Source organism: Lupinus angustifolius, unplaced genomic scaffold, assembly GCF_001865875.1.
Source record: "Lupinus angustifolius cultivar Tanjil unplaced genomic scaffold, LupAngTanjil_v1.0 Scaffold_397_8, whole genome shotgun sequence".
Taxonomy (NCBI): Eukaryota; Viridiplantae; Streptophyta; class Magnoliopsida; order Fabales; family Fabaceae; genus Lupinus; species Lupinus angustifolius.
Window position 1 is genome coordinate 31,022 of NW_017727802.1, and position 26,347 is coordinate 57,368.

Genomic DNA, 26,347 nt, shown 5'->3' on the forward strand with positions numbered 1-26,347 from the left:
ATACAATATTAAATATTATTGTTTAAGAAAAACCAAGTGGGTCATTCTTCAACGGATCTCGGTCAAGTAACTTGTATTTAAGTTGCAAATATAATTAATGATCATTCCAACACAGCCTTTATTTAGGTTGACCGTCAACATTTTAGAATCTAGCTGAAAGTAAAAAATGAAATATACTCATTAAAGAAATTAGCTTATAAATTCTTTTATAAGCATAAAATAATTTATGTGTCACCAAGTTTCCACTTTAAGTATACATTAATTTTATTGTAATATAGGAGTGTATATACTGTTACAAGGATTAAAGCATTATTCTCCTTCCTATTTTACTGCTTCACTGTGTTCTTCTACTTCTCATTCTTCTTCTTTTTCCTTAGTTTAGTTTAGTTTATTGGGCCTGCTTTGATTGTTTGTTTGTTAGCCCGGTTTCCTAAAGTAGAGTATAGTTAAAGTTGAGTTAGTTAATTCAGTTGGGGTCTTTCCCCTTTTTGGCTTGCTTTGTATAAAATGGTTACACTTCTATTCTCATCAATAATCATGAGGTATATTCAATGTTCTTTACTTTCTCTCTCAATTCTCTCATGGGTAGTAACACTAAGATGATATGATTCGTCTTCAACCTTTCTTCTTTTCCTCTACTCCCTTTCTCCTCCTCATACACCTTCCCTTTCTGAAAACATTCTTTATTTCTTGCTTCATCTCTGGTTGACTCATGGTGAATCAAGGCAATAACATAGACCCTCACAATAACCCTTACTTCCTCCACTCAAATGAGAATCATTTACTAATTCTTGTTACTCCTCTACTAAATGGAAATAATTACCATTTGTAGGCAAGATCTATGAAACTTGCCTTAGAATCAAAAATCAAGCTTCACTTCATCAATGGCACCATACATCGGCTTCCTCTCGATGACCCTTGGCAATTTTTTGCAACATGGTGATTTTATCTTGGACTCAACAATCCATAGAGCAACCAATTGTGAAATCGATACTATGGATGAATGATGCTTCTGCTGTTTGAAGAGACTTGCAAAACAGATTTACTCAAGCTGGTATTTTCATAATTACATAGCTACAAGAAGAGTATTATCACCTCAATCACGGTAACCATGACATTTTTGAATTCTTTACCCAACTCAAGACCTTATGGGAGGAAATTGAAAATTTCAGACATGTCAAAGATTGCAAATGTAACATGTTCATGTGGAACAAAATGTACAATGACATGTTCTTGTGGAGCAATTGGGTCACTAAAATTGTATAGAGAACCACACTATGTGATTCGGTTCTTGAAAGGATTGAATGAGCATTATGCTCACTTCAGGTCTTAGATTACGTTACATGAGCCCCTTCCCAATATTGAAAAGGTCTCCTCTATGCTAATATAGCAAGAGAGACAATTGAGTAATTTTTTGGCACCAACCCTGGAAATGGAACTCAAACTCCTAACAGCCACTGCTCAACCTCAACAAGAATATCAGCCAAGGACAAATAGCAATCTAAATTCTTCATATAATTTCAGAGATAGGGGAGGATCCAATTTTAAAGTAAGGGGTGGCAGGTTGAGTAATATGACAAGGGGACCAAAGTGTAACACTCCGTTTTTGCAACTTAGAAATTAGAACTCATTATAAAAATATGATGCAAATTTAAATAAAATTAAAGGCAACCTATTAGAAAATCAGAGTGAATTTCATTAACATGTTCAAGATGCAGAAATATTCAATATTATCATTACTCAAAAACGAGATATCACATTCAACCTGAAAACCATGATTTATATAATTATCTAATTGTTTAAGTATATAGTTTTACAAAATCATTAATCTTAATCTTAACATAATGATTATAAAAGACATCCTATATGCGAAAAGAATCACTCTTAAGTATTTTTCATAAAATATAACTTATACAAAAATTAGTTCAAAAGACCAAGGTGTTAGGTATCAGTGGTTAAAATACACCTAGAAGGGGGGTTGAATAGGTGTAGCGGTTAGAATATCCGCTTTTCGAAAATCAACACTTAATGCTGAATTACCCCAATTTAATCGAGTAAAAGAATGAAGATAATCAATTAACGCAATTTACTTAATCGATTAAAACAGAACAGCAAGCTCAGACAGATTCAGTTTCTTGCACGACAATTAACCGATAATGAAATGAATACACAGAGCTTACAATTTTATCAGAGTATTAACAGTATAGCACAGATACATAATATAGCAATTAATTCTACTATACAAGTTAACCGATTAAATGCAATAAAGAGAGAGAGAGAGAGAAAAAAAAATCCTGCAACACGATTTTTATCCTGATTCGTTTGCGTGTCTACTTGCAAACTACATCCAGGCCTCCCGGCTGATCTGGCAGATTTTCTTCACTATAATTGAATCAATGTTTTTACAAGCACGTCTTCCAATTACAACACTTAGACATTCACAAGAAAATAAAGAACCTTATTCTATGGTTTGACTCCCTTCCTACCGACAAAGAAAACCTTTCTTTCGGCGTAGCCCCAGCCAAGAACCTCTGTTCTTTCCTTATCAAGAACTCTAAGCAATATGAAGATACAACTCAATCTCTTAGGTGATACGACACCTTGAGATTCCCAATGTTACAACAATTTTTCACAACAAAATTATAGAGTAAACTCAAGCAATTACAAAGCTCATAAAAAGCATCAATAAAATGCATGAACATGTGAGATGAAATGATGAGAAATATATCATGAAATGCCACTCAATCCTAAAGCATAGAATTCTCTCCTTTCTAAACTCACAAATGCAATATCAACTAGATGCAACAAATATCACGAAATATGCTCTAACTCTCTAAGAAATGCAACATGCAAGTTATGACATTAGTTCTGAAAACAAAGTTTATAAAGAATCAGTTCTGCAGCCCAGTTAATCGATTAAAGCCTTGGTTAATCGATTAACGTTGTTAAAAAACGTATCTGATTCTGTTTTCCAAGTTTTACAGTTTTAACAGCTTTTCAAAAAATTAGGTTAATCGATTAATGTATGCCTTAATCGATTAACATTATATTTTCATATGTATTTTCAATTACAAAAACTCAAATATGTTATGCACTTGATTCATACATGTTTAACACTAAGTTTATGCCTAAGATGCACATATACATGTATTTATGTGATGCATGAACATATTATAAATGACATATCTCAAAGATGAAATGATTTAAAGATTTATGCATATGAGACATGTGTTAAGGTGACCTAAGCCTTAGACTCAACCTAAACTAGTCTCTAGTCTAAGTCTAGTACCAATCAAAAGACTTAAGTATGTTGATTTGTTGATGATCTTCAAGCTCTTATTAGCACAAGTTGTCCTCATCAAAACCATGACATATAATGAGAGAGCTTTCCAAAGTGCTTCTCTTGACATGCGCACTTTCACAAGGGTATTCCTAAATCAGAGCCAATAATATATAAACAAGATACTTAACTATATATCAGTTAAATTCTTCTTGTCTATATTTTCATCAATGAATATCCATAGAGCAACTGCAAAAAACCTGGACATATACATAGTATAGACAAAAGAAAAGACAAAGAAAAGGGAGTAAGAACCAACTACGGCGACCGTAGCGTGGAATTTCATAGAGAAATAACATTAAAGTGAGACACCCTATAACAACTCCATAAACAAACAATCTCAAACATATGCGAATGATGCATGAAGTTAGTGTCTTATACAAGAGGATATTCACATCCACAATTAATATATCTTTCATGCAATGCAATATGCAATTCACCAACCAATCACCACCAAAATTACAATACCTGAAGACCAAGATCCTAGTGGGAAAGCAACCAGGAGTACAAATATCCTTAACAACGGCAAGTAACAATATCGATGTTTTCAATTACCTCTATCAGAGGTGCTTACGTGGTAAGCTCAGTCCGTTTCAGGATTCCTCTCTACCGATCATGAAATGCGCAAGGGGGTGTCAGAGACCACTTAGTTTGCATGTAGGACTATACTAGTCATACGGGTAATGAACTCGGACGCTCACTAGACTATCCCACCTAAGCAACCCCTCAAGGCTTCTTGACGAATCACCGTCATTGCCGCCTCTATCCAAATCCCAATGATATTTCTATCATCGTATCTTTCCATTTTCTCCAACTACACGAATGCAATGCATGTACTACACTAACCGAAGTTAGTCCATTAAATCTTTTAATCAAGGTTTTCCAATTTTTTATTTCAACAAACATCACCTAAGTTAGTCGTCTCAGCCCCAATGCATTTCTATCATGCCAAGTCCAATGGACGAGCTCAAGATGCTAACTTAGTATCCAAGATCATTAATTCTCACTACACTTTCAAGTGTGTGAATAGCCATGGGCTCTCATCAAATTCAATCTTTCCAAAAACAACCTAAGTTAGTTGTCTCCGTCCCAATGCATTTTTACTATTACATGTCCTCAGGACGAGCTCAAGACACTAACTTAGTGATTTAATATACGATTAAGACCTCAATTTCAAACTCTTGTATTTTTTTTATATCAATATAACAACTAACATCTATATTTCTCATTAAATACAATAATCAAGTTATATATTTTGAAATCAGTACAAAAATTTTATATATATATATATATATATATTTCATTTCAATACAAATATACAACAATCAATAACATAACAATTGCAATTGAGATATTTCTAAATTAGAACCTTGTCACAAACATTTAGCACATAACACAATTATTAATTTGTCACAATACTCACAGGCATACAAACATGATTATTTAACATTTCATGACGATGTAATACCATAAGCGAGTACATCGCATTATGCTACACAAAAGCAGATTCATACTCATATTTTCAGCACAATCAAATATCTAAGACTCTATACATCGTCATGAAAAAGATTAAGGACTCTTACATGGAAACAAGTTTCCATGGGAGTTCCTAATCTACAAGACTCTCCGACTTTTGAGGGAATCGGAGAGGAAAAACTTTAATGAAATACTCTAAGACCACAATGGTCTTCTCCCTCACCTGGGTTTGCGTAAGCTCCTTGTCCAGTAAACAAACTAAATTTCTCGTTGTCTCCTTCACCTTTAGAATCTCTTCTCATACATATGTCAATAACATTCAATAAATCAATCAAATTCTATTCTAACTAAAACTAATAACTAGTCTATTATTGATCAATAATTTATAAAGCAAAAGTACACATAGGAATTCCAATTACTTACCATGTTAGCATTGAAATTGCATCATAGACTAAATAAATAATTACACACTATTACTACTTAGAATTTGAAAACTAAGTTACAAAATCACGCATAAAATCAAATTGAATGGTACTTTTATTTATTTCATGTTTGCAATTGTTGTTACTCATAAATATGCATATACACTTAGAAAATGATATTTCAATTTTCCAGATCTTGTACAAGTAGTGATTAAACTAAAATATATTAAGATATATAATTTTTGAGTGCATAAAAGGTTTGAAGGAACAATAAAAGAGAAGAAGAAAATAATCATGATTCCTACAATTAATTAACTTTATTGCTGCCTAGAGTGAGAGGAATGATTTTCTTCATGTATTGAGTTTACTCTATTCACATTCACAGTGGCAATAAAACCAATTAAATGCATGAAAGATAAATGGAGACACAATATAGTTTTATTCAAAAGGATTTTATTTATAAATCATTGGTAATTGCATTGGTTTAGTATAGTAAAACAAAATAACACTCGGAATATAATAATATAATGACAAATAGGTAGCATAGAGTTATCTCTTTGTAAAGCAAAATCATCAAAACAATAATGTTCATGTGCCTAGGTTATAATGGCTTCCACTTAGCATAACGTCATCTCTTTGCAAAAGGTAACGTCACAGTAAAAGACAAGAAAACAAATTCATCAATCACTGGATTCAATGAGTAGAAAAATGGTATAAAATTGCTTACTGTGTTCTCTTCTCTTTCTCTTCTACAAATTGCCGTTTGTAAGTGCAGTTTTCTTTTCTGGTTATTGTTCTCTCCCCACTCATCACATATATTTTTTAGTTACTAATTAGGTTAACGTTCTACTCAAAATTAATTTTAATGTTATTCTTATTAAAATAATAAAATTTTGTTTCATCTCAAGTAACTAAGATAAATAAGATAGTCACAAATGAATAATCACATATCATCTAGATAATATTAGAGGGTAACTTTGTTAAAGATTAACCCAAATAATTATTAATTATAATATAATATGCCAACAAAATTAGTTTAGGATAAATGTTGTAATAAATATAAAGATTCAAATCAGAATAAAATAATGTTATAAATATAAATATTATCAACTATTTAATGCAAAACATATGAATACTCACAAAACATATTTAATGCAAATTCACTATGTGTTACAAAAATATTTGAATATTTGAATAATGTAATTCAATGTGATTTCTATCTTAGAATTTATTTTTGAGACAAGTCTAACTCTTGGAAGATAACGATTCACTTTACTACAAGATAACCATCAAAGTACGTTACTTTTAAATTAAAATAAAATCATAAACTTATTGGATAAACATTAAAAGATCAACAACTCATTTAAAAATTATATTTATCTATCTTTAGATAAATCTATAAAAGAAAATCTATATTTTTCACTCACATAAAAATAGAAAATTTTAGGTGTTACACAAAGAACAAATATTGCACCTTTTGTGATAGAACAAATCACAGTGTTGAAACATGCTTCCTTAAGTATGGATATCCTCCAAGGTTTTAGTCCAAAAGACCTAGAAGAAGGGTGAATCATACCATGGTTTCTGCTCTTGATAATGAAGGAAACAATTCATCCAAGAATAACCAAGACATTGGCAGATTTTTCACTAAAGAACAAATGCAAGGCATTTTGCACCTTCTGAACTAGAACAAGTTCAATGCTAATCATGTCGCCAATTTTGTTGTGAATGTTGACCTTCCTAACTCTTCTTCGGGTATCATGGTCTCTCAATGGCTCCTAGACACTGGAACCACAGGCCACATAAGCCATAATTTGAAATACTTTAGCACACAAAAGGTCGTATCGCCAATTCTCATCACCTTACCAAATGGTGATAGAGTTTGTACAAAAATCTCAGGAACTATCAAACTCACTAGTAACCTTACCCTACATGATATCTTATTTGTTCCCCAATTTTGTGTCAATTTAATTTATATGCACAAGTTGATCAACACCCTAAATTTCCATTTCATTATTTTCTCGTGATCAATGTATTATCATGTAGAGTTCTTCAACCAAGAGGATGATTAGTTCAGCTAGGCTGCAACAAGGTCTATATGTGCTCAAACTTCCCCAATCAAGTCATTTACTTTCCAGCTCTTTTAATTTTCACACTGTTGTAAATAAACCTATTCAAGATCTCTTGTGGCATATAAGATTTGGACATGTATACCAATCTATTTTAGTTTTACTTTCTAAACAATTTTCCCTTATACTAGTTTGCAATACAGAGAATTATGCTTGTTATGTTTGTCATATTGCTAAATGGAAAAGATTATCCTTTACCATTAGCACAACTCATAGCTCCAAACCTTTTGACCTCTATGCAGACATATGGGGACCATACTCCACCCTTTCAATTTTTGGGCACAAGTATTTATTGACCTTAATTGATTATAAAACTCGATTTACTTTAGTTATTTTTATGAAAATAAAGGCAGAAACTAGATCTCACCTCATGAAATTTTTGGCCCCTTACTTTAATTTAGCTTATTGGTCTGCCTTGGTTATTTGTTTGTTAGCCCAATTTCCTAAAATAGAGTGTAGTTAGAGTTCAATTAGTTAATTAAGTTGGGGTATTTCTCCTTTTTGGCTTGTTTTATATAAAAGGATTACTTCCATTCTCATCAATAATTATGAGGCATATTCAGTGTATTCTTTACTTTATCTCTCAATTCTCTCATGGACAATAACACTAAGATATATACTGATTTTATAGGAGGATAAGTTGAGAAAAATAAAATTACATGTGCAACCATGAAGTGCTAGTATCTTACATTTGCTCTACTAAACCCCTATATAACTAATTAGGATTTAATTTGGATGTATTTCCATAAAATTTTATGCAAAATTGTGTCTACTTTATGTTCTACTATGGAGAATCCTCACTTTCAATGGAAGAGTTGTAAAACAAGTAAAATGAGATTTCTTTATTTGTAAAATATTTTCTTCATTCCATATCTTTTTTGTTTTTTAGAAGTTAGTATTTTGACTAAAGCACCCCTATTTATTTTCTAGAGAGAAGAAGAAATAAAATTAATTAATAAGATATCAAGTACATTTATCAAGGATAAAAAAATAAAAAGATAAACAAAACATCCTTCAAATTATAAAACAACAATAATTTTGAAACAAAATAAAAAGTCTAAATTAACTACAAATGTAGAATATGGAATGGAGGGAGTATGTAAAATAATTATGACCTGAACAAAACCAATACATCCAAAAGATAATTTATATATAATTTTAATAGAAACAGGCCTTTATACTCAAAAAGTTTTTGTCCTCCTGTCTTAAGTTAATCATATTCCACTGAATAACATAAAAATGTTATTTTATTTTTTTTATTTTCCTTCTTAAATATGTATCAACTTTCAAGTGGATTTAGACATAATGAGACATAAAAAATGGAATAAAAATCCCCATTCATTCTAATAAGTGATCATCTATGTGTATATATAACACAATCCAAATTTAAACAATCAAATAACTATACATTAGCATCACTATACAAGCCATATTTCACTAAAATGGAGGAGAATGACTAAAAGAAGTAAAAAGGTGTAACTGTATTAATAGTGGCTTTTTGCTTATTTAAATTCAGGCAAAACTGAATGTTGTTTTCTTGTCACTTTGTGATTATAGGCAACAATGGAGTTGCATTCTTAATGAGTTATCTGTTAGCAACCCACTATTCCAGTCTGAAACATTTTATTTGAAGTATTGGGATTTGCTTCAAATATGTTTTTTTTAAACAACAATAGAGTAATTGATTCAAAGAGTAGTTAACTCAATATAAAGAATAGTGATTACAAATAAAAAACCAACGATCAAGAATTGCTGCCACAGCTAGAAGAATACCAATGCCATGTTTTAACTTGATTAAATTTAGTACATGAAGATGGCAAACCTTTTTATTATTTAATATAGCTTCATTCTTCATCACCCAAATGTGCCATACCACACAAAATCACAACATTCTCCAAATTTTCCTCCATTTTTCTAGCTTTCAGTAGGAATCATGCAGATGAAAAAAATTTGTAATTGATTGAAGAATCATGATCAAAATCTTAAGCCACGCATAGAAATCACATCACGCACTCATAGCACAATTGCAAGATAAAAAGAGGTGATCAATGGAACGAGGGACATTCATAATGCGTAGGACTGGAATGGAGTGAGAGACTCAGAATATATATTGGATTCAAGTTTCATGTTACCACTTGCATTAATTATAAGCACCAATTAGAAACACATCATGGACATTGGGCTCATGGATGTGCTAAAACTTGTAATCTTTATTCTCTAATAATATTTTGGTAGTTGCATCTGTTGTACCAACAATTGGCATGAGAGCCAATTGGTAGATGTGAATGGTGGAGGATATGTTGGTTGAACAATGTTTGTCAAAGGTACTATGCGATGATAAATTAGATGAGTTGAAGGAGAAGGAAACATGATAGTGGGGGTAGGGACCATAACCATGTTGGATCTAGAACCCCAAAAGACAGTGTATTAGATTAGGATCAATGTAGAGATAGGGACTTGATATTGAGTTAGACTCTAAAACAAGAGCTAGAAATATCTCTCTAGATGTTGAGGAGGGTGATTATTTGAGATGAGAAATGTAGTATCTTTATGGTGTGTCTCTGATGTTATGGTAAATGATGTTAATTTCTAGTGGATCCACAAAATCATATGGGTGTTGGTTCACTTTGATTCAGGGTGTAATACAGGCATTGGCTTGGATGCGGGATATAACATGTGCATCGATGGAGATGCAGAGTGTGATATGAGCATTGGATTGGATGCAAGAGTGTGGTCGGGCATTGGTTGACATTGGTGAAAGATGTGTGTTGTGGGTATACTCCTTAAGATGGAGTATGATAGTTCTTTTGAACTATGATTGTCAGAGTAGACAATGGTGGTGGCGGTTGAGGCTTTCAAATGAAGTTCCAAGGTTCAACTTGACTGATTAATGAAAATGACGATTGTTGTTGAACTTTTGTGTACATATTTCATAGTATCGAAAGACTTCCTAACAATGTAGAGTTATCGACATGTTCCATTAGACAGTAGTACGGAAAGGTGCACCACGAGTTTGGAGAATTAGGCTCTCGATGATATCATCAAGGATAATCAGAAAGGCTTATGCTCAAGGGGTAGCATGCTCTTTTGTGGAAGAGCTGTTAAAGAGAGTTAGACATTGAACAAGGTAGAGCCATATTCATTGAGGTGTAGATTATTACGTAAATTTCTTAAAAAATGTGATATTCATCTATTTCAATCAATATGAAGATTATTAAGGATATTTAAAATATATCATTACATGAAGTCTTACATTACCTAGTATTGGATTGGAGTGAGAAACTAATACTATATATTGGGTTCAAGTTGCTTATTACAATGTGCATCAGCTAGAAACACCACATGGGCATTTTACTCATGGGTGTATTAGTACTTATATTTCTTACTCTCTATTAATATCTTTATAATCATTCAACACTCTTAGGGGCATAGACACAATTGGATGAACCCATTAACAAACTCTTTTATATTCTTCTCTTCTATTTATTATATACACCTTATTTTATTGCTTTATGGACAATGTTGTACAACCATCAGCTCTATTTCACCAGCAGAAAGTATGTGCGGAACTTGAAGTTTGATCGCTCATGAACAAATTCTCACATGTGGACTCTCTCCTTCTCCCTCGGAAGCTATGTTTGGGAGTTATGAGGGAAAGAAAAGGAGCAAGATTAAAGGGTTAGGAAAAAAGAGGAAGGAAGGGAAGAGGAAGGCAATCCTCTATTTTGTTTGGGAATATGAAATTTAGATGATGAGGATAAACTAATGATAATGTAAGAATATTTTTTATGTTTCATGTAAAAATATAGTTAACAATGAGAAATTGACAATAATATATAATTATATAATTTTACTAAAAATATTTAGGTATTTTGAAATTTTGTCTTTAAAAAAACCTCAAATTGTGGGAACTTCAAAATTAGACACATAGAGAGTTTTAGAGGGTTTGAAAGACGCTCCAAAACATTCTCCTCTCTTTCATCCAACTCCCAACCAAGGGGAGGTTTTCCAAAGTCATCATTTCCCTTCCATTTTTCCTCCAAAATCTCACTTTCAAATAAAACCTACAATGAAATATAAACTTGGCATGTAAACATAAAATTTTCCAAGTCAATGGCATAGTCCAAAAGGGCATGTGATGAAGTCTGTTTGAGAGTAGAGTTTTGGAGGGGATAGAGAAAAGGGAAAGTTTGTGAACCATTAAATAAAATACACTTGTAAGATGACTTTGAAGCTTTCTCTTCCTCTTCATTCCCCTCTAAAACTCAATTCACAAACATATAATAAGGAACATTACACATGTGAAGCTACAACTGTAGCTACAGAGAGGTGGATGCAGAATTCCAGATACATGCATATTTACCTGGAACCCAAGTAGACTCCAAGGCAGGCCTCCTAATGATTCATTCTCCTTAGAGTGAATTTACTTCGGCACTAGAGAATCTGACATTCAAGTCAGTATTTTAACAAATGCTGTTATTGGGGTTGTAATTTAATGTCTAAAGTGATGGGTGTTAATTCAATGGATAAGGATATGAGGTTCAGACTGTGCAATGGAATCATTTAGAGAGTCTGGATCAATATTGGGCTTTTCTAATGTTTTAGCTCAAATATTTTGATCAGACCATCACTTGGAGATGGGAAAATGCAAAATGGTTATTAATTTTCGGTATGAACTATTGATATTTGAAAATTACATTTATCACCAACTAAGACTGCAAAACATTTTATTTAACTTAAAATACTCAATTTAGGACTTCTGGCGAAAAATCAAGCTTCTCTGCCAAAGTTGACACAATTTTAGGCATGATTTGAAGAAAATACGTGCGTTTAATTATTTTATAAAATAAAAAAAGAACATCTCACTATCTCAGTGCACTAGCCTCTCATGGCTCTAATTATTTTAAGGAGAAAAAAAAAAGCTTAGCATCATGTTCTATGGCTAAACTTTGAGTTGTTCATAAAAAGGGGAAGAGTAATAAACAACAGACCAATTAAGAAAGGAAAAGAGTATAACAAAAATTCCATGGAAGGAAATGAGTAAATAAATAAAAATGACTACTCTACATAATTATACTATATCACCATTTCTCAAACACTTATAAACTAACAGAATAAAATAACGTAACATATTTCAAATTTGAGAAGCTCCAACATGGTGGTGTACCCTCCAACTCCAAGAATTTCAGACACATCAGAAAATTATCACTATCTGTTCCATTCATAGTCTCCTCCATATTTTGGGTTGGAATTATTAGCTCTGCCAGAAATATTTGGCTTTATGGAGTTTCCAAAGATATGCCAACCTAGAAGGTAAGGCATGATAAACTGCATAGAAAAGCAGCAAACAGAAACAATCAGAATGTGCAAAAAGCTCATTGTAGATACAAACCTATATATACAACCATAGTAATGAATACACATAACCAAACATTTTTCCAATGATCTGCTAGCTATTCAATATGCTAAATTGCCTTTCTGAAATGACAAATATATTAAGGTCATAAAATCCTTGTATTTTTCATGACTTCTTGCTACAAAAGGCATGACCCTAATTTGGCTAAACAATGAATTATATGGACTGAGATGGTTACGCTAATATTGCAGCAATAATGTTTTCAAAGTTTTAATTTCTACGAAATGGGATAATGATCACCCATTTCTGTTCCTACATTTTTTCCATTGTACTATCAGAGAATCATAGCAATGTAAAAGAGGTGTTAGAAAGTTCGTGGAGAGAGAGCATACATTGAAAAGTGAGCTGAGAACTGCCAGCTCTGCCTTCGTAATAGGAATGAAGATCTTTTCGTCTATGTTCTCAAGCGTGTTTTGAACACCTTAAAAAATTGCAATAACAAAGTCAGGTCACAGGTGTATATTCTTTCAAGTGATTACATTGCGATAAAAAAATTTATCAGCGTGATAACCATTAAAATATTGCAGTTCAGACAATAAATAACGGGAAGGTTTCATAACATCCCAAAAATTTCAATATAGCATGGAAGTAAAATAAAATTGATAAGATAATAGCAACAAAATTTGATGAAGAAAGAGACTTACTGAGGTTAAATAAGTGACCAGAACCATCCATAAGTGGCTCCACCCTCAAAACTTTTCTGACTTTACCTTCATCACTGCATAACAAGAGAATTGGCAAAAAAGGTTTAAAATGATAAAATTACAGCAGCCACAATTTATGACATGGAAACCCCCTCCCAAGATAATAATAATTAAATAGCAATAAAATTATAAAACCTATTAAACAGTGCACAATTATTTAGTATTTATATATGAATACATATATAGTTGAGGGTGAGTCTTGGTGCAATAGTAAGGTTAATGCTTAGTGAATAAGAGGTCACAAGTTCAAATCTTGAAAACAGCATCTCCGCTTGTGGAGGTTAGGCTGCATGCATCTATTCTCCTCAGTCCCTACCAGGCAGAGGTCATGTTCACTGAGCCATCTTTTTTATATGAATACATATAAAGTGTTATGTTACATGTTTTTTATCTCCTCCATGGTATGAAGACACCATCAGATTCCCTTCCCATGCACATTGAAAATATTTGTATCACAATATATTAAGCAAGCAACGATCAGGATTTTCCGATGTGTTGGATCATCCAGTACAATAATTAGAAGGTATAACATTGGAACTACCTTTTCCCTTGAAAAGGATCGTGAAAAAATTCCAAAGACTCCTTTGCACCAAGGCTAATAAGAGCTCCCATTTCAGTCATTGATAGTGAGAACACCTGCATTCAAGCAAACTAGACAATCAACTCACGTTAAAAACTACAAGACTAATATTTGTCAACAGAATTATAAATTTCAATACAATCATGTCTTCATGTTGCATTGAGGAGGGGATTATATTGCACAAAACCATGAATATAAGGTTAGAAAACTAGTATTAGGAGATAGAATTTAGTCGGTTAGTTATTTTTAGATAGTTGGTTGGCTTACTTAAGAAGAAAACACACTTTGTAAAGAGTTTGTCTGCCAGGTCTATAAATAGAGCTGAATCTCTATTGTAATGATAATCTTCTTTTGGTTCCTTCGATAACTAAAAATCTTCTAAGTGTTTCACAATTTTCTAAAGAGTGAAGACAGCACTTGCTATTTTAAGTTTCATTCTATAGGGTTCTGATCAGATTTTACTAAGGGGAACTCTTACTCAAGAGAGACTCTATGCCTTTTATGATCTACAACCTCTTCCAGTTACTAAGCATTCTTCTGTCTCAGCTCAAACTGCTCAGCTTGGTTTACCATTTGTTAATAATACATCTAGTTTGCACTCTTCTAGTACTATACTTGCTGCCTTTAGAGAAGCACCTCACAGTTGTTCATCCTATTTACTCTGGTATTGTCGACTTGGACATGCTCATGGGAAGGTTATCACTCATGTAATAAACAATTGTAATATACCTCATGTCAACTGTTTTTTTATTTTTGTTCTGCATGCTGTGTTGGTAAATCACAGGCTTCATGCACATAATTCTACAAATGTGTATTTTGCTCCCTCTGAACTCTTGTACTTGGATTTATGGGGTCCAGGCGTCCAGCTCCTATATACTCTATTACTGGTTTTAGATGCTATCTTTCTATAGTGGATGTAGCCACTAGACACACTTGGATTTTCTAGCTAAAGAAAAAGCGAGATACTTTATCTGTTTTCCAAAACTTAATTGAAATGGCTAAAACTTAACTCAATTACTCTATTAAGTCAATCAAAAGTGATTGAGGTGAATTAAAGCCTTTCACTAATCACCTACAATCCTTAGGGATAATTCATTGAGTCACTTGTCGTCACACTCGTCATCAAAGTGGGACAGCGGAAAGGAACCATAAACACATGGTAGAAACAGGGCATAAAAGTTAAATTCTTAACCAATGGTTCTTTATTACTTACTCAATCTAAGTATATTGAGGATCAGTTGGAGAGGGCTACCTGGAGTGAAGCTAAACCTTTATCATCTCCTATGGTTCATAGCATAAAATTGACTGAGGAAGCTTCCAATCATTTTGAGAATCCTTCATTGTCAGATCTACAGTAGGAGTTCTACTGTGTTCTACTATGACAAAACCTCATATTGCCTAATCTGTCAACAAGGTGTGTCAATTTCTTTCCAGTCCTCTTGAAGAACAATGGTCAGCTGTAAAAAGGACTGAGATTCTTATATGGCACTCAGTCCTACGGAATTCTACTCCAGCCTATCTCACCTGTCTTTCCCTTACCACTAACAGGATTCTGTGATGCTGACTGGGCTTCTGATTGTGATGATAGAAAGTCTATCTTTGATGCTTGCTTGTTCCTAAGAAATAATCTAATCGTGGTCAAAGAAGCAAACTATTATCTCAAGGTCTAGTACAGAAGCTGAGTACAAGCCTAGCTCTGTTAGCTCCGGAGTTTCGATGGGTACAGTCTTTATTCATTGAACTTCAGTTCATATATATTGGCCCTCTCTTATTGTGTGATAATTTGAGTATTGTAGCTCTTGCTCACAACCCTGTGCTCAATCAAAGAACCAAACACAGGATTCAATTTGTTCTTTGTCAAAGAAAAGGTTCAAGATAAAAAACTCTCGATAAAGCATATCCCTGCCAACTTTCAGACTGCAGATATTCTTACAAAGGCTCTCTCCTCTACAAGATTTTGTTATCTTAGGAACAAACGTTTGAGTTTTTAATTTTTGTGATGTAAATTCCCACCCTGAGGTTCAAGGGAGAATATTAGGGAATAGAATTTGGTCAGTTATTTATTTTAGATAGTTAGTTAGCTTAGTTAAGAAGCTAACACTCTTTTTAAAGAGTCTGTCTGCAAGCTCTATAAATAGAGTTGAATCTCTTTTGTGATGATTCATTCAATTCAATAAAACTCAAAACACAGAAAGTATTGAGAATTATCTCCCTCTCTTTTCTCTATCTATCTCTTTGCAGATACTTAGGTAGTTATCTTTACAACTAGAATCGTTATGATAGTCTTCATGAAACCAGACAAATTAAAAATGCCTTCTGAAAAGCGGATATCATATGCTACTGGTTAGCGGTAGGATAACTTGAAATATAAATGACTATTTATAATAATAGAAGAGAAACTAACTACTTAGCTAGAGTGGGAATATATTTACTCCCAAGAGTAAGTGGAGAAACTTAGTTCAAACCCGCACCATTATTTTACAATGAACAAGTGGCTCCTATTTCTCCGCTAAAAAGTTATGTGATGATCTTCTTTCACATCTTAGCCATGTGACTACTCCCACTGGTCGACCATGCTCACCAACAATTTTCCTTTTGCTTTCGTGGATGTTTTGCAAATGATTAGTGCAAGTTTAAAGCATCTCATTGCTTTTTTCATGCTTATTTTTTATTTCGATTCTAAGCTTAAATTCTAAATACATTTTCTTTTAGAAAAGAAAAAATGAACATTCTTCCCACATCAAACAATGAGGACTTTAGATTATTTTTCAATGATTATTTTGTGAAAAAGACTATCACACCCCTCTTTCCAAATATTAATAACATAAGCATATATTATAACTCCATACCCTCTTTTGTAATCTACTATCTGTAAAAATAATTTTTCAAACAATGCAGAAGAAAAATATTATTTTAAAATCCATTTTCAGCAAACATTCTCAAACATAAACAGATTCAGGTTATAATAATCGATTATAATCATAACCGAACATAATCATAATATAATTGTCACAGCTATACAAAACACATCCTTCATTACCCCAGCCACAGAAAGAAGGCTAAGGTCACCATCAGATCCAGTTTTCAGAGTCTAACACCAAGCTAACACAACAATGGTGTCATATCATTTTTAACCTGTCCAATATATTATGAGTTTTGGTAATGAGGCATGTCAGATATTGTTCATATATGTTACTATACTCCACAGAATTTTACCTAATTGTTGAAAAGGACTAATGTGTATATTTGATAATTACCTTTCAACTTGCACTGCATAAAATTCAATAGTCTTGTTATTTACCCTTTCGCGAGCAAAAAGGTGTCGTTTGAGCCTTTAGGATCCCGCAGAACTAAGATTATGAAGGGGCTTCATTTATCAGAGGGGAAAGTAGGAATTCCTTTCATCAGCATAGGTAGTGGATTCATTCATTAGCTTCCCTCTTCTCTTCTCTGACTTAAAACTATTTTGAATTAAGAGAAGCCAGTCGCGTGACATTTTTAGTAGAGAAACAAGAGCTGTTACATCATAGAAAAATAAAGGGTGTGGATTTGGAGTAAATTTCTCCACTTACTCTTGGAGTCAATATATCCCCACTCACGTAAGTTTCCTCTCCTCAGATAGAAAAGCACAGATCAGGCACACATGCTAGCCTCTTAAGTCTTAACAAACTAATGCACATGTCAATCTGTTTTCACATCTGGAGAGCAAAGATAAAAGAGCTTTAACCATCCACTGACTAAAACTTCTTAGCAGTGCTCCAGAAGTTTAAGATTTGATCTAAATTTATTAAAAGCAACTAAATTTAATCTAGCGGCCAATATGGTTATAAGTAGTATTATGGTTTTAGTGGACTTGATGCAGTACTCTTAGATTATATAAGAATTTGAATTTATGGTATTTCCAAGGCACCAAACTCAGGTTTTCACATATAACACAAAGATAGAACCTATAGATATTCTGGTAATATGGTATCCCACTACCGACCAAGTTACAGAACAAGAAGAAGCATAAGTGACCTGTTTCTTGTTCCAATCATATCGGCGCATACCAGCTTCGGGAGCAAACTGAAGCAGCACATAACCTTCCCTTGATATTTTGAATGCCCCAGACTGCAAAATACACCAAAAACCATCCATAATCAAACATTCTATTCACAATTCACTGAAACAACTTGAACACGATCATGACATTAAAAGAATATACAACACATTTTGCAGGAATACAAAGAACAAATAAAAACCAAAACAAAGCATACTTCCGTGGATTGAAATTCTGGAGGTCTAGGATTGACGGTGAGTGCAGCCTTCCCTTTGTAAATTGAGTGACCAGCATAAACCCTAGGCGGCAAAGCTCCAACTGAAGCTAAATACACACACAAATACAATTAACAAATTAAAAATTACAATTATAACTATATGATAATACCAAAGGGAACAAAAGGGTATTCCAGTGCACCAGACTCCGAAATGGTAAACACAAATAACAAGTTAAAAATTACAATTATAACTATATGATAATACCAAAAGGAACAAAAGGGTATTCCAGCGCAAGAGACTCCGAAATGGTAGGCCAGTTCATGATATTCCCGACTCTTAATTACTGGGCATGGGTACACAACCTTAAGTGAATAAGTTATTTTCAGGATTTGAACTCATGAAGTTCAAGTTACTAGTGTAACCTTACTGGTGCGACATGCTCACCCTCTTGTACTAACAAAAAGAGTGGCCTCAAAAAGACCAATCTTTACCAATTTCTGAGCTTACCCATTATTCTAAATTGGCAGTTAGCAAAAGACATAGCAAAAAGCTCATTTTTTGGATTAAATTTTCTTTTCAACAACAAAACCATTCAACTTTTCTCACAAACCAAGCAGAATTTGGCTCCAATTAAGGGTACCTGGTGCTAGTGCTGGAGGTGTTGAACGTTGTGCTTGTGGGGAAGATGGGAATGGTTTGGGTTCAAAGAACTGAGGATGGCGGCATCTTATAGAGAATGGTTGGAGAGTGAAGGAGAAAGTGGATATAGAAGAAGAGCGTCTTAAAGGAATGAACTTTGGAGTGAAAGTTTGTTTTGGGATAGTAATAGAGGATTGTGTTGGAGCTGAACAAGAGTGTGGCTGCAACATCTTCACTCACCACTCCTCTCTTCTCACTTCTTTATCTTCTATTTGATTTCTTGTCTCAATCAAATGTGGAAGTTTGGAACAACAAACATTATATATGGGTTATGGTGGTATTTAAATAAGTAGAAATCCCTTTGTTAAAAATATTTTAATGGATTTAATAGGTATGCCTTTAATATATTACACTGTAATTTCATCATCAAGCATTCATGGTTAATAGTCATTAATTTTTAAATAAAAATAATACAAATAAAATATTAATAGTATAAAAAGATTATGTTAACAATGTATGAATATGAAAATGTGTTTTAATATTAAAGTAGGGCAAGTGAAAACTCTTTTATACTCTCACTATTAATTTAAGAAGAAAAGATATACATATATAATTAGTGAAAGAATTTTTTTATATTATTGTTATATCATCCACTATTTATATCTAAAAATTATTTTAACAAATGATACAAATAAATGACGTTTAGAATGTGTATAAATATTATATTTTTTATTTATATTAAATTTTGAATGATGATATGTAAAAAATATTATTATCAATACATACATGTTAAGTCCTTATTAAAAAAATATGAAAAACAGACATGAGATCGTGTTAGATATAAAAATTAATATGATATTATAAAATATCTTTCAGTAAAATTATTATAGAACAAAAGTGTTAAAACAAAATGAAAGCTTCTAAAAAATCCAAATTCTTATTCATCGCGATTTAAAATATATATTATCCTACACTTGAAATTAAGTTCCTCTCAAAATTTAAAATTTCAATATTACCTACAATTTCTATAAAAAAAATCATTTAATGATATAGAGAATGAAGGTAATATTTAACCACTATCGTATATTAATATCTAACAAAACAAAAGAAGGGAGACAATTGCTAAATTCCCTTCAGAGTTGTACTGGTGGGGCGAATCAGAATGCTCATAGGAAAGTAGCATGAAATAACAAAAAAAAAACAATACATATAATTACACTTGTATTATTCTTATTTATAATTAAAATACATTTTTACTTTTAAAATTAAAAGAAAAAACATATATTTCTCTCTACCGCCGGAGAGAAGTCTGACTCTAGTGTATCACACCACTCGACACCTTGCCTGAATGTTGTCTTTCTTCGCCACCAACTTTTGGTTCCCACTTACAAGAATAAGAGAAAAGCTCTTTCTATTTAGTAAAGCAATAAGCAATGGATTAAGCAGCCTGAAAGCATCCATTGACAACAAAAGATGACACACATTCGGAGCAAAAGGAAAACAATGCACATTATGATAATTGCAATCAGGATGCAGTTTTAGAAATTCACAAAACTTTAATATATTGATGCCTACATAATTGAAACGAATTAAAAACAAATTTATGGGACCTACAAAATTGTTGGCTGAGTCGCGGACTAAGCCACTCTTCTTAAAACATTTTATGGTACTACCGAAAAATTTATAAATAGATTATCAATCATAACATCTGAACATCCAAGTAGCACATTTCTTACTTATAAATATTTTTTAAGTGTTTCTTCTACTTAGTAGGAGACTTCTCTTTTTTCATTTCACACTCTCATTTGAAAAAAGAAATACATTAGAGTAGCAATAGGTTTTATAAAATAGGATAAATGATTTTTTGATGTGAGGAGATAATTTCTCTCCTTACACCAGTTAGTCAATGACACATGATTATTTTTTTACTTATTTTTAAAATAAAAAAGAAAAAAAGAGTAAAATAACACAAATGTCTATTAATTAGTGGGGTGAGGACATAACTTCTCTCCTCACACCAATACAAACTTTATTCTCTTTACAAAATTGTACATAAACAAATGTGTCTTATGACTTGAATTTTTTCTTTGAAATCAAATCCCATATAACATTTTCAAGGGGTATTCATTAAAGTCGATGGGTGGACGAATTTTCCATCTCCAAGGAAAACCATTCTGATCACCCATTAAAAAAATTCCTAATTCTCCCTTTGGCGCTTCAATTCTTACGTACAGTTCTTGTTTTGGCAATTCAAAAGTGGGAGATGGTTTTTTACTAATGAATCTATATTCAAAATCATTCCATTCTGGCTCTTTTTCTCTATCAAAGTAGCGGGTTTCTAAATTCTCATATAGACCGGTGTTAAAAGGTCATGCACGTCTATCACAATATATTGAATGTTTTACAAACTTATGCCAAAAATTTCATACAAAGCGAAGAGTACTCTTGTAGCCTAGGTATTATACTCCAAATAGAGTATGGATCTCATTAAGAGTTTCTATTAACTCAATCTTTCATTACTTCAATAATCACACTTCTTATATAACATGTTTTTCTCATATCACTTCATGACTTGTTATTACCCATTGAACTTCTATTTATTGGGATCTCCAATGAGTTAGGTCAGATTATCATCAAGATTAACTCATCTTTAAAGGGAAACAATCCTATTATTTTTAAAGTATTTTGGACTTTCTCTCTAGTGAGTCTTTTTGTCAAAGGATCTCCTTTATTCACATCAATGCGTACACGATCCACTCTAACAACTATAGTTGAGAGTAACTCTCTAATAGTGTTGTGTCTAAGAAGTATTTGTTGTTTCCTACTTTTGTAAAAATGATTCTTAATTTTTATAGTAGTCATGGTACTATCACAATGGATCAATACAATTAGTATCAATTTTTCCATAAGGGAATCTCCACATTCAAATCTCTTAATCAACTTGCTTCTTAACTAGCAAACGGTAGTGCTATTATCTCATATGCTAAATATGTAGTCATTGATTCTTCACTAACAATGAGAAACCTTTTATAATGTAACCATGGGTTAATGGTTCTCTTGAGGTATTTCATGACCATCTCAATAGTTTTCCAATATTTTATACTCGGTCTACTAGTAAATTTGTACAATAATTTCATGATATAGGCAATGTTGAGTCTAGTGTAATCAATGGCTAACCAAAGATGCCAATGATATCATAAAGATATTCGTTGAACGAAAAATTGAGAAAACATTGACTAAAATACTCGATGAGCTAACTTCAGTTAGTGTGTATGCATTACATTCTTGTAGTTGGATAAAATAGAAAGATATTGTGATAGGAATATCATTGTGGATTTTGATATGGAAACGGTGGTTCATCAAGAATCCTTAAGGGTTTGCTTAGGTGGGATGGTCCAATGAGGGTTGGTCTTATAACCCATATGACCAAGAAAGTCCTAAATATGAACTAAGCGGCCTCTAGCACCCCTTGCACATTTCATGATCGATAAAGATGATTCCTAAATCGAACTAAGCTTACCACATGATCACCTTTAATTGAGGTAATTGAAATTATTATTTGTCGTTAAGGTAATATGTACTCCCAATTATTTTCTCACTAGGATCTTAGCCTTCGAGCATTTTGTTGAAGATTGGTTTGTTGACATGCATAAGCATTGTATGAAGGATATGTTAATTGTTGATTTAAATATCTCATTGTTTAAGATATTAACATACATCATTTGCTTATTGTTGATCGTGGTTGATTATATTTGTATTAAGTATTGTGTCACTTTAATGTTAATTCTCTATTAATTTTACTTTGCGGTCATCATAATTAGTTCTTACCCCCTTTGTCTTTTCTTGTGTTTGTACTTTACACCATGTATATGTTTGGGTTTGTTGCAGTTGCACTATAAATACTCATTGATGTAAATTTAGATCAGAAGAACTTAGTTGATGTATAGTTAAATATCTTGTCTATGTTGAAATTATTGGCTTTCATGTAGGAAAAACCCCTTGGTCTTTGCGATTTGATTTTTGTATAAGTCACACTGAAAAATATTTATAATGATTATTTTTGAATATATGTTGTTCTTATAATTATTATGTTGATAAGATCAAATAATTATAGATAATGTTTTGAGGTTGTATGCAATGCCTCGTTTTTGGAGTTGAAATAATACTTAACGTTTTTGCATTTTGAAGCTGTCAATAGGGATGTCAATGGGTCTGGTTGGGTACGAGACTCTGAGCACTATGTCAAGATAGCAAACCAACGACGCTTAAAATTGTCATTCAACAATGCTTTTTGGGTGCTGTCTATGTGAGCGCAGTAGTATATAGGGTTAGATTCAACAATGCTTTTGAAGTGTTGTAGAAAGTAAACATTTAATCATGCTCACTAAAACAAGCGTTGTTAAATGTCTACTTTTTAAATAAGACAAAATCTATCACAAACATTATATCAAACACATAACAAGCTTGTCCAAATCTACCACATTTATAAGAGACTTACAATAGAAACATCATTTTGAAAATCCAATTCATAAACCATTGTATGAACTTGTCTTCCTTATTTCAAATCTATTAACCCAAAAGATTATATGTAGTAATGAAAGGGACAAAAGTGATGAAGATATAGGGGACAAATTCATGAATTTCTTCTCTCCCTTAACTGAAGAAATAAGAGGACAGAAAGACATAGTTCAAATTCAATATAATAAGAATCAAATCAAAATTTACATAGAAAATATAGATGAAAAAAATAGTCAAATACAAGAAATACATACAGAGATTTTAAGTTTGGTAAATCACTAACAGCTCCACCTAGATTCAACATTGACATTTCTTATATTATAAAATAAGTTGTTATCGTAGATGTAAATGCAAGCAACAAGAATGAATCAAAAAGAAATAAGTGAGGTCAAATAAGATAATGATTCACCTTATGCTCGAAGAGAGAAACCAAAAGTTAATAACTTGCTTGAAGATAAAAACTAAGAGAAGAAGAAGAGTAAAAGAAATAGAATACTGAATGATATGTGTGAGGTTTTGTTTTTAAATCAACAAAGATTCGCCCTCACTAAAACAAGCGCTTTTGTTTGAATGTATGACTTTTATCAGTGCTCACTAAAGCAAACATTGTTAAATGTGTGACTTTTAACAATGCTCATTAAAATGAACATTGTTGATATATCTCCTTTAACGACATTCATTTAAGCAAACAATGTTGAATGAATTTAAATCAACAATGCTTGCTTAAAATAGCATTGTTGAATATCAAAATTCTTTAAAATTATTTAGTTGTCATATTATGTTCAACTTTTGAGAATGAATAGCAAATAAAATAATTTACTTACCAAATATGAGTTTTTGTTGTGCCAAATTACCCACCTTAATATTCTATTTTAACAATATTGGTTGATGATTTAGAATATTTTTGAAGTAATAACTAATTGTGTTTTTCATATATAAATGACCAAGTTGTGTCATATATGGAAAAACTAGCATATGAGTTTTTGTTAACAATTTGGACCATTTCTATGTAATATTTACTCAAGTTGTATCTTTTAAAGTAAAATTAAATAATTTCATAAATACATATTATGTGATAACTAAAACAAGTATTTTTTTAATGTATGACTTTTAACGGCGCTCATTAAAGCTAATGTCATTAAATGTGTGACTTTTAACGACACATTTAACAACACTCATTTAAGTAAGCGTTGTTGAATAGATTCAAATCAACAATGCTTACTTAAAATAGTGTTGTTGAATGTTGAGTATCTTAGGTAAACATACAAGAGCGCTCATTACACATGTCACCTTTAACAACACTCATTTAAATAAGTATTGTTGAATAAATTCAAATCAACAGTGCTTGCTTAAAAGGGTGATATTGAATATCTTAGACAGGCACACAACAATGTACTTTTCCTTTCAGATTTACATCCGGCAAAATCTGAATCCGAATATCCAACCAATTCAAATATACTTCCTTTTGGATACCACAGTCCAACTTCAGTTGTACCTTTAAGATATTTCATAATTCTCTTAACAGCAACTAAGTGAGATTCTTTTGGTTTAGACTGATAATGTGCACACATACATATACTAAACATTATATCAGGTCTACTGGCAGTTAAATATAGAAGATATCTGATCATACCTCGATATTTTGATATTTCAATACTTTTTCCACTTTCATCGGTATCAATGTATGTGCTAGATCCCATATGAGTAGCTAATGGCTTTCAGTCATCCATATCAAATCTTTTTAGTAAATCCCTGCAGTACTTGGTTTGACTCACAAAAATGCCATTATCAAGTTATTTTGATTTGTAGTCCAAGAAAGTAGTTCAACTTTCCCATCATTGACATTTCAAATTCTCCTTGCATCATTTTGCCAAATTCACTACACAAATTTTCATTAGTAGAACCAAAAATAATATCATCTACATAAATATGAACTAATAAAGTATGATGATTTATTTTCTTTATAAATAGAGTAGTGTCGACCTTCCCTTTGTAAAACCTGTTTCTATCAGAAAAGTTGTTAGACGATCGTACCACGCTTGTGAAGCTTGCTTTAGACCATAGAAGGCTTTCTTTAACTTATAGACATGAGAAGGATTTTTGTAATCTTCAAAACCAGGAGGTTGTTCTACAAACACTTCTTCTTGAATGTAGCCATTGAGAAAAGTTCACTTAACATCCATTTGATATAATTGAAAATTAAGAGAACAAACATATGCAAGTAATAGCCTAATAGCTTCAAGTCTAGCAACTGGAGCGAAGGTTTCATCAAAGTCTATGCCTTCTTTGTGATTGTATCTTTGGGCTACTAGTCTAGCTTTATTTCTAACGATAACACCATTTTCATCATATTTATTTCTAAAGACCCACCAACGAATTCCAATTACATGCCTATTTTTCGGTCTAGGAACAAGTTCCCAAACTTCATTCCTCTCAAACTGGTTTAATTCTTCTTGCATAGCAAGAATCCAATGTTCATCCTCGATTGCATCATCAATCTTGGAGGGTTCTATCTGAGAGACGAAGACTATGTTTAGATAAGCATCAAGCATTCTACGAGTGGTTATACCCTTACTTATATCACTGATGATGTTGTCAATAGGATGATTTCGATGAGTTCTCCATTCTTTTGGTAGATCTGAGTGAATATGTTCTTCTTGAGAAGATAGATTATCATATTTTCTCAATTCTTCAAGTTCAGTTGTAACATCAATAATAGAATTTTCTTTGGCTGAGGAACTTAGCAAGTCGTCTTCATCACAGGATATCACATCTTTTAAAACATGATTGGTTTCATCAAAAGTTACATGAACAGATTCTTCCATGGCTAGAGTTCTTTTATTAAAGACTATATAAGCTTTACTCG

General features: G+C 32.2%; 1 protein-coding gene and 1 long non-coding RNA gene across 3 annotated transcripts; both read right to left on the minus strand.

Annotated features, from left to right (window-relative positions):
- Nucleotides 1-12,361: 12,361 nt before the first annotated feature.
- On the minus strand, nt 12,362-19,264 carry LOC109341184 (single-stranded DNA-binding protein WHY1, chloroplastic-like). Of its 2 annotated transcripts, XM_019579029.1 has the most exons (8): nt 18,965-19,264; nt 18,324-18,430; nt 18,085-18,177; nt 14,029-14,123; nt 13,428-13,501; nt 13,116-13,204; nt 12,641-12,695; nt 12,362-12,607 (listed from the first exon to the last, which is right to left on the minus strand). In XM_019579029.1, exons 1-8 carry the CDS (start codon nt 19,191-19,193, stop codon nt 12,576-12,578), a joined length of 774 nt encoding a protein of 257 aa, XP_019434574.1. In that variant the 5' UTR covers nt 19,194-19,264; the 3' UTR covers nt 12,362-12,575. The 2 variants fall into 2 exon arrangements, with proteins under 2 accessions (XP_019434574.1, XP_019434573.1); XM_019579028.1 differs by having other exon boundaries at nt 12,362-12,695; nt 18,965-19,263.
- On the minus strand, nt 14,529-16,920 carry LOC109341185. Its single transcript, XR_002106911.1, has 2 exons — nt 15,567-16,920; nt 14,529-15,275 (listed from the first exon to the last, which is right to left on the minus strand). It is a non-coding gene; the product is annotated as an uncharacterized LOC109341185 (long non-coding RNA).
- Nucleotides 19,265-26,347: the final 7,083 nt, after the last annotated feature.

Coding starts and splice junctions, on each gene's coding strand:
- LOC109341184 (XM_019579028.1), bottom strand. CDS start 19,193: ATGTTGCAGCCACACTCTTGTTCAGCTCCAACACAATCCTCTATTACT. Junction 18,431..18,964: donor ACCTCCAGCACTAGCACCAG/GTACCCTTAATT, acceptor GTGTGTATTTAG/CTTCAGTTGGAGCTTTGCCG. Junction 13,205..13,427: donor TGGTCACTTATTTAACCTCA/GTAAGTCTCTTT, acceptor CAATTTTTTAAG/GTGTTCAAAACACGCTTGAG.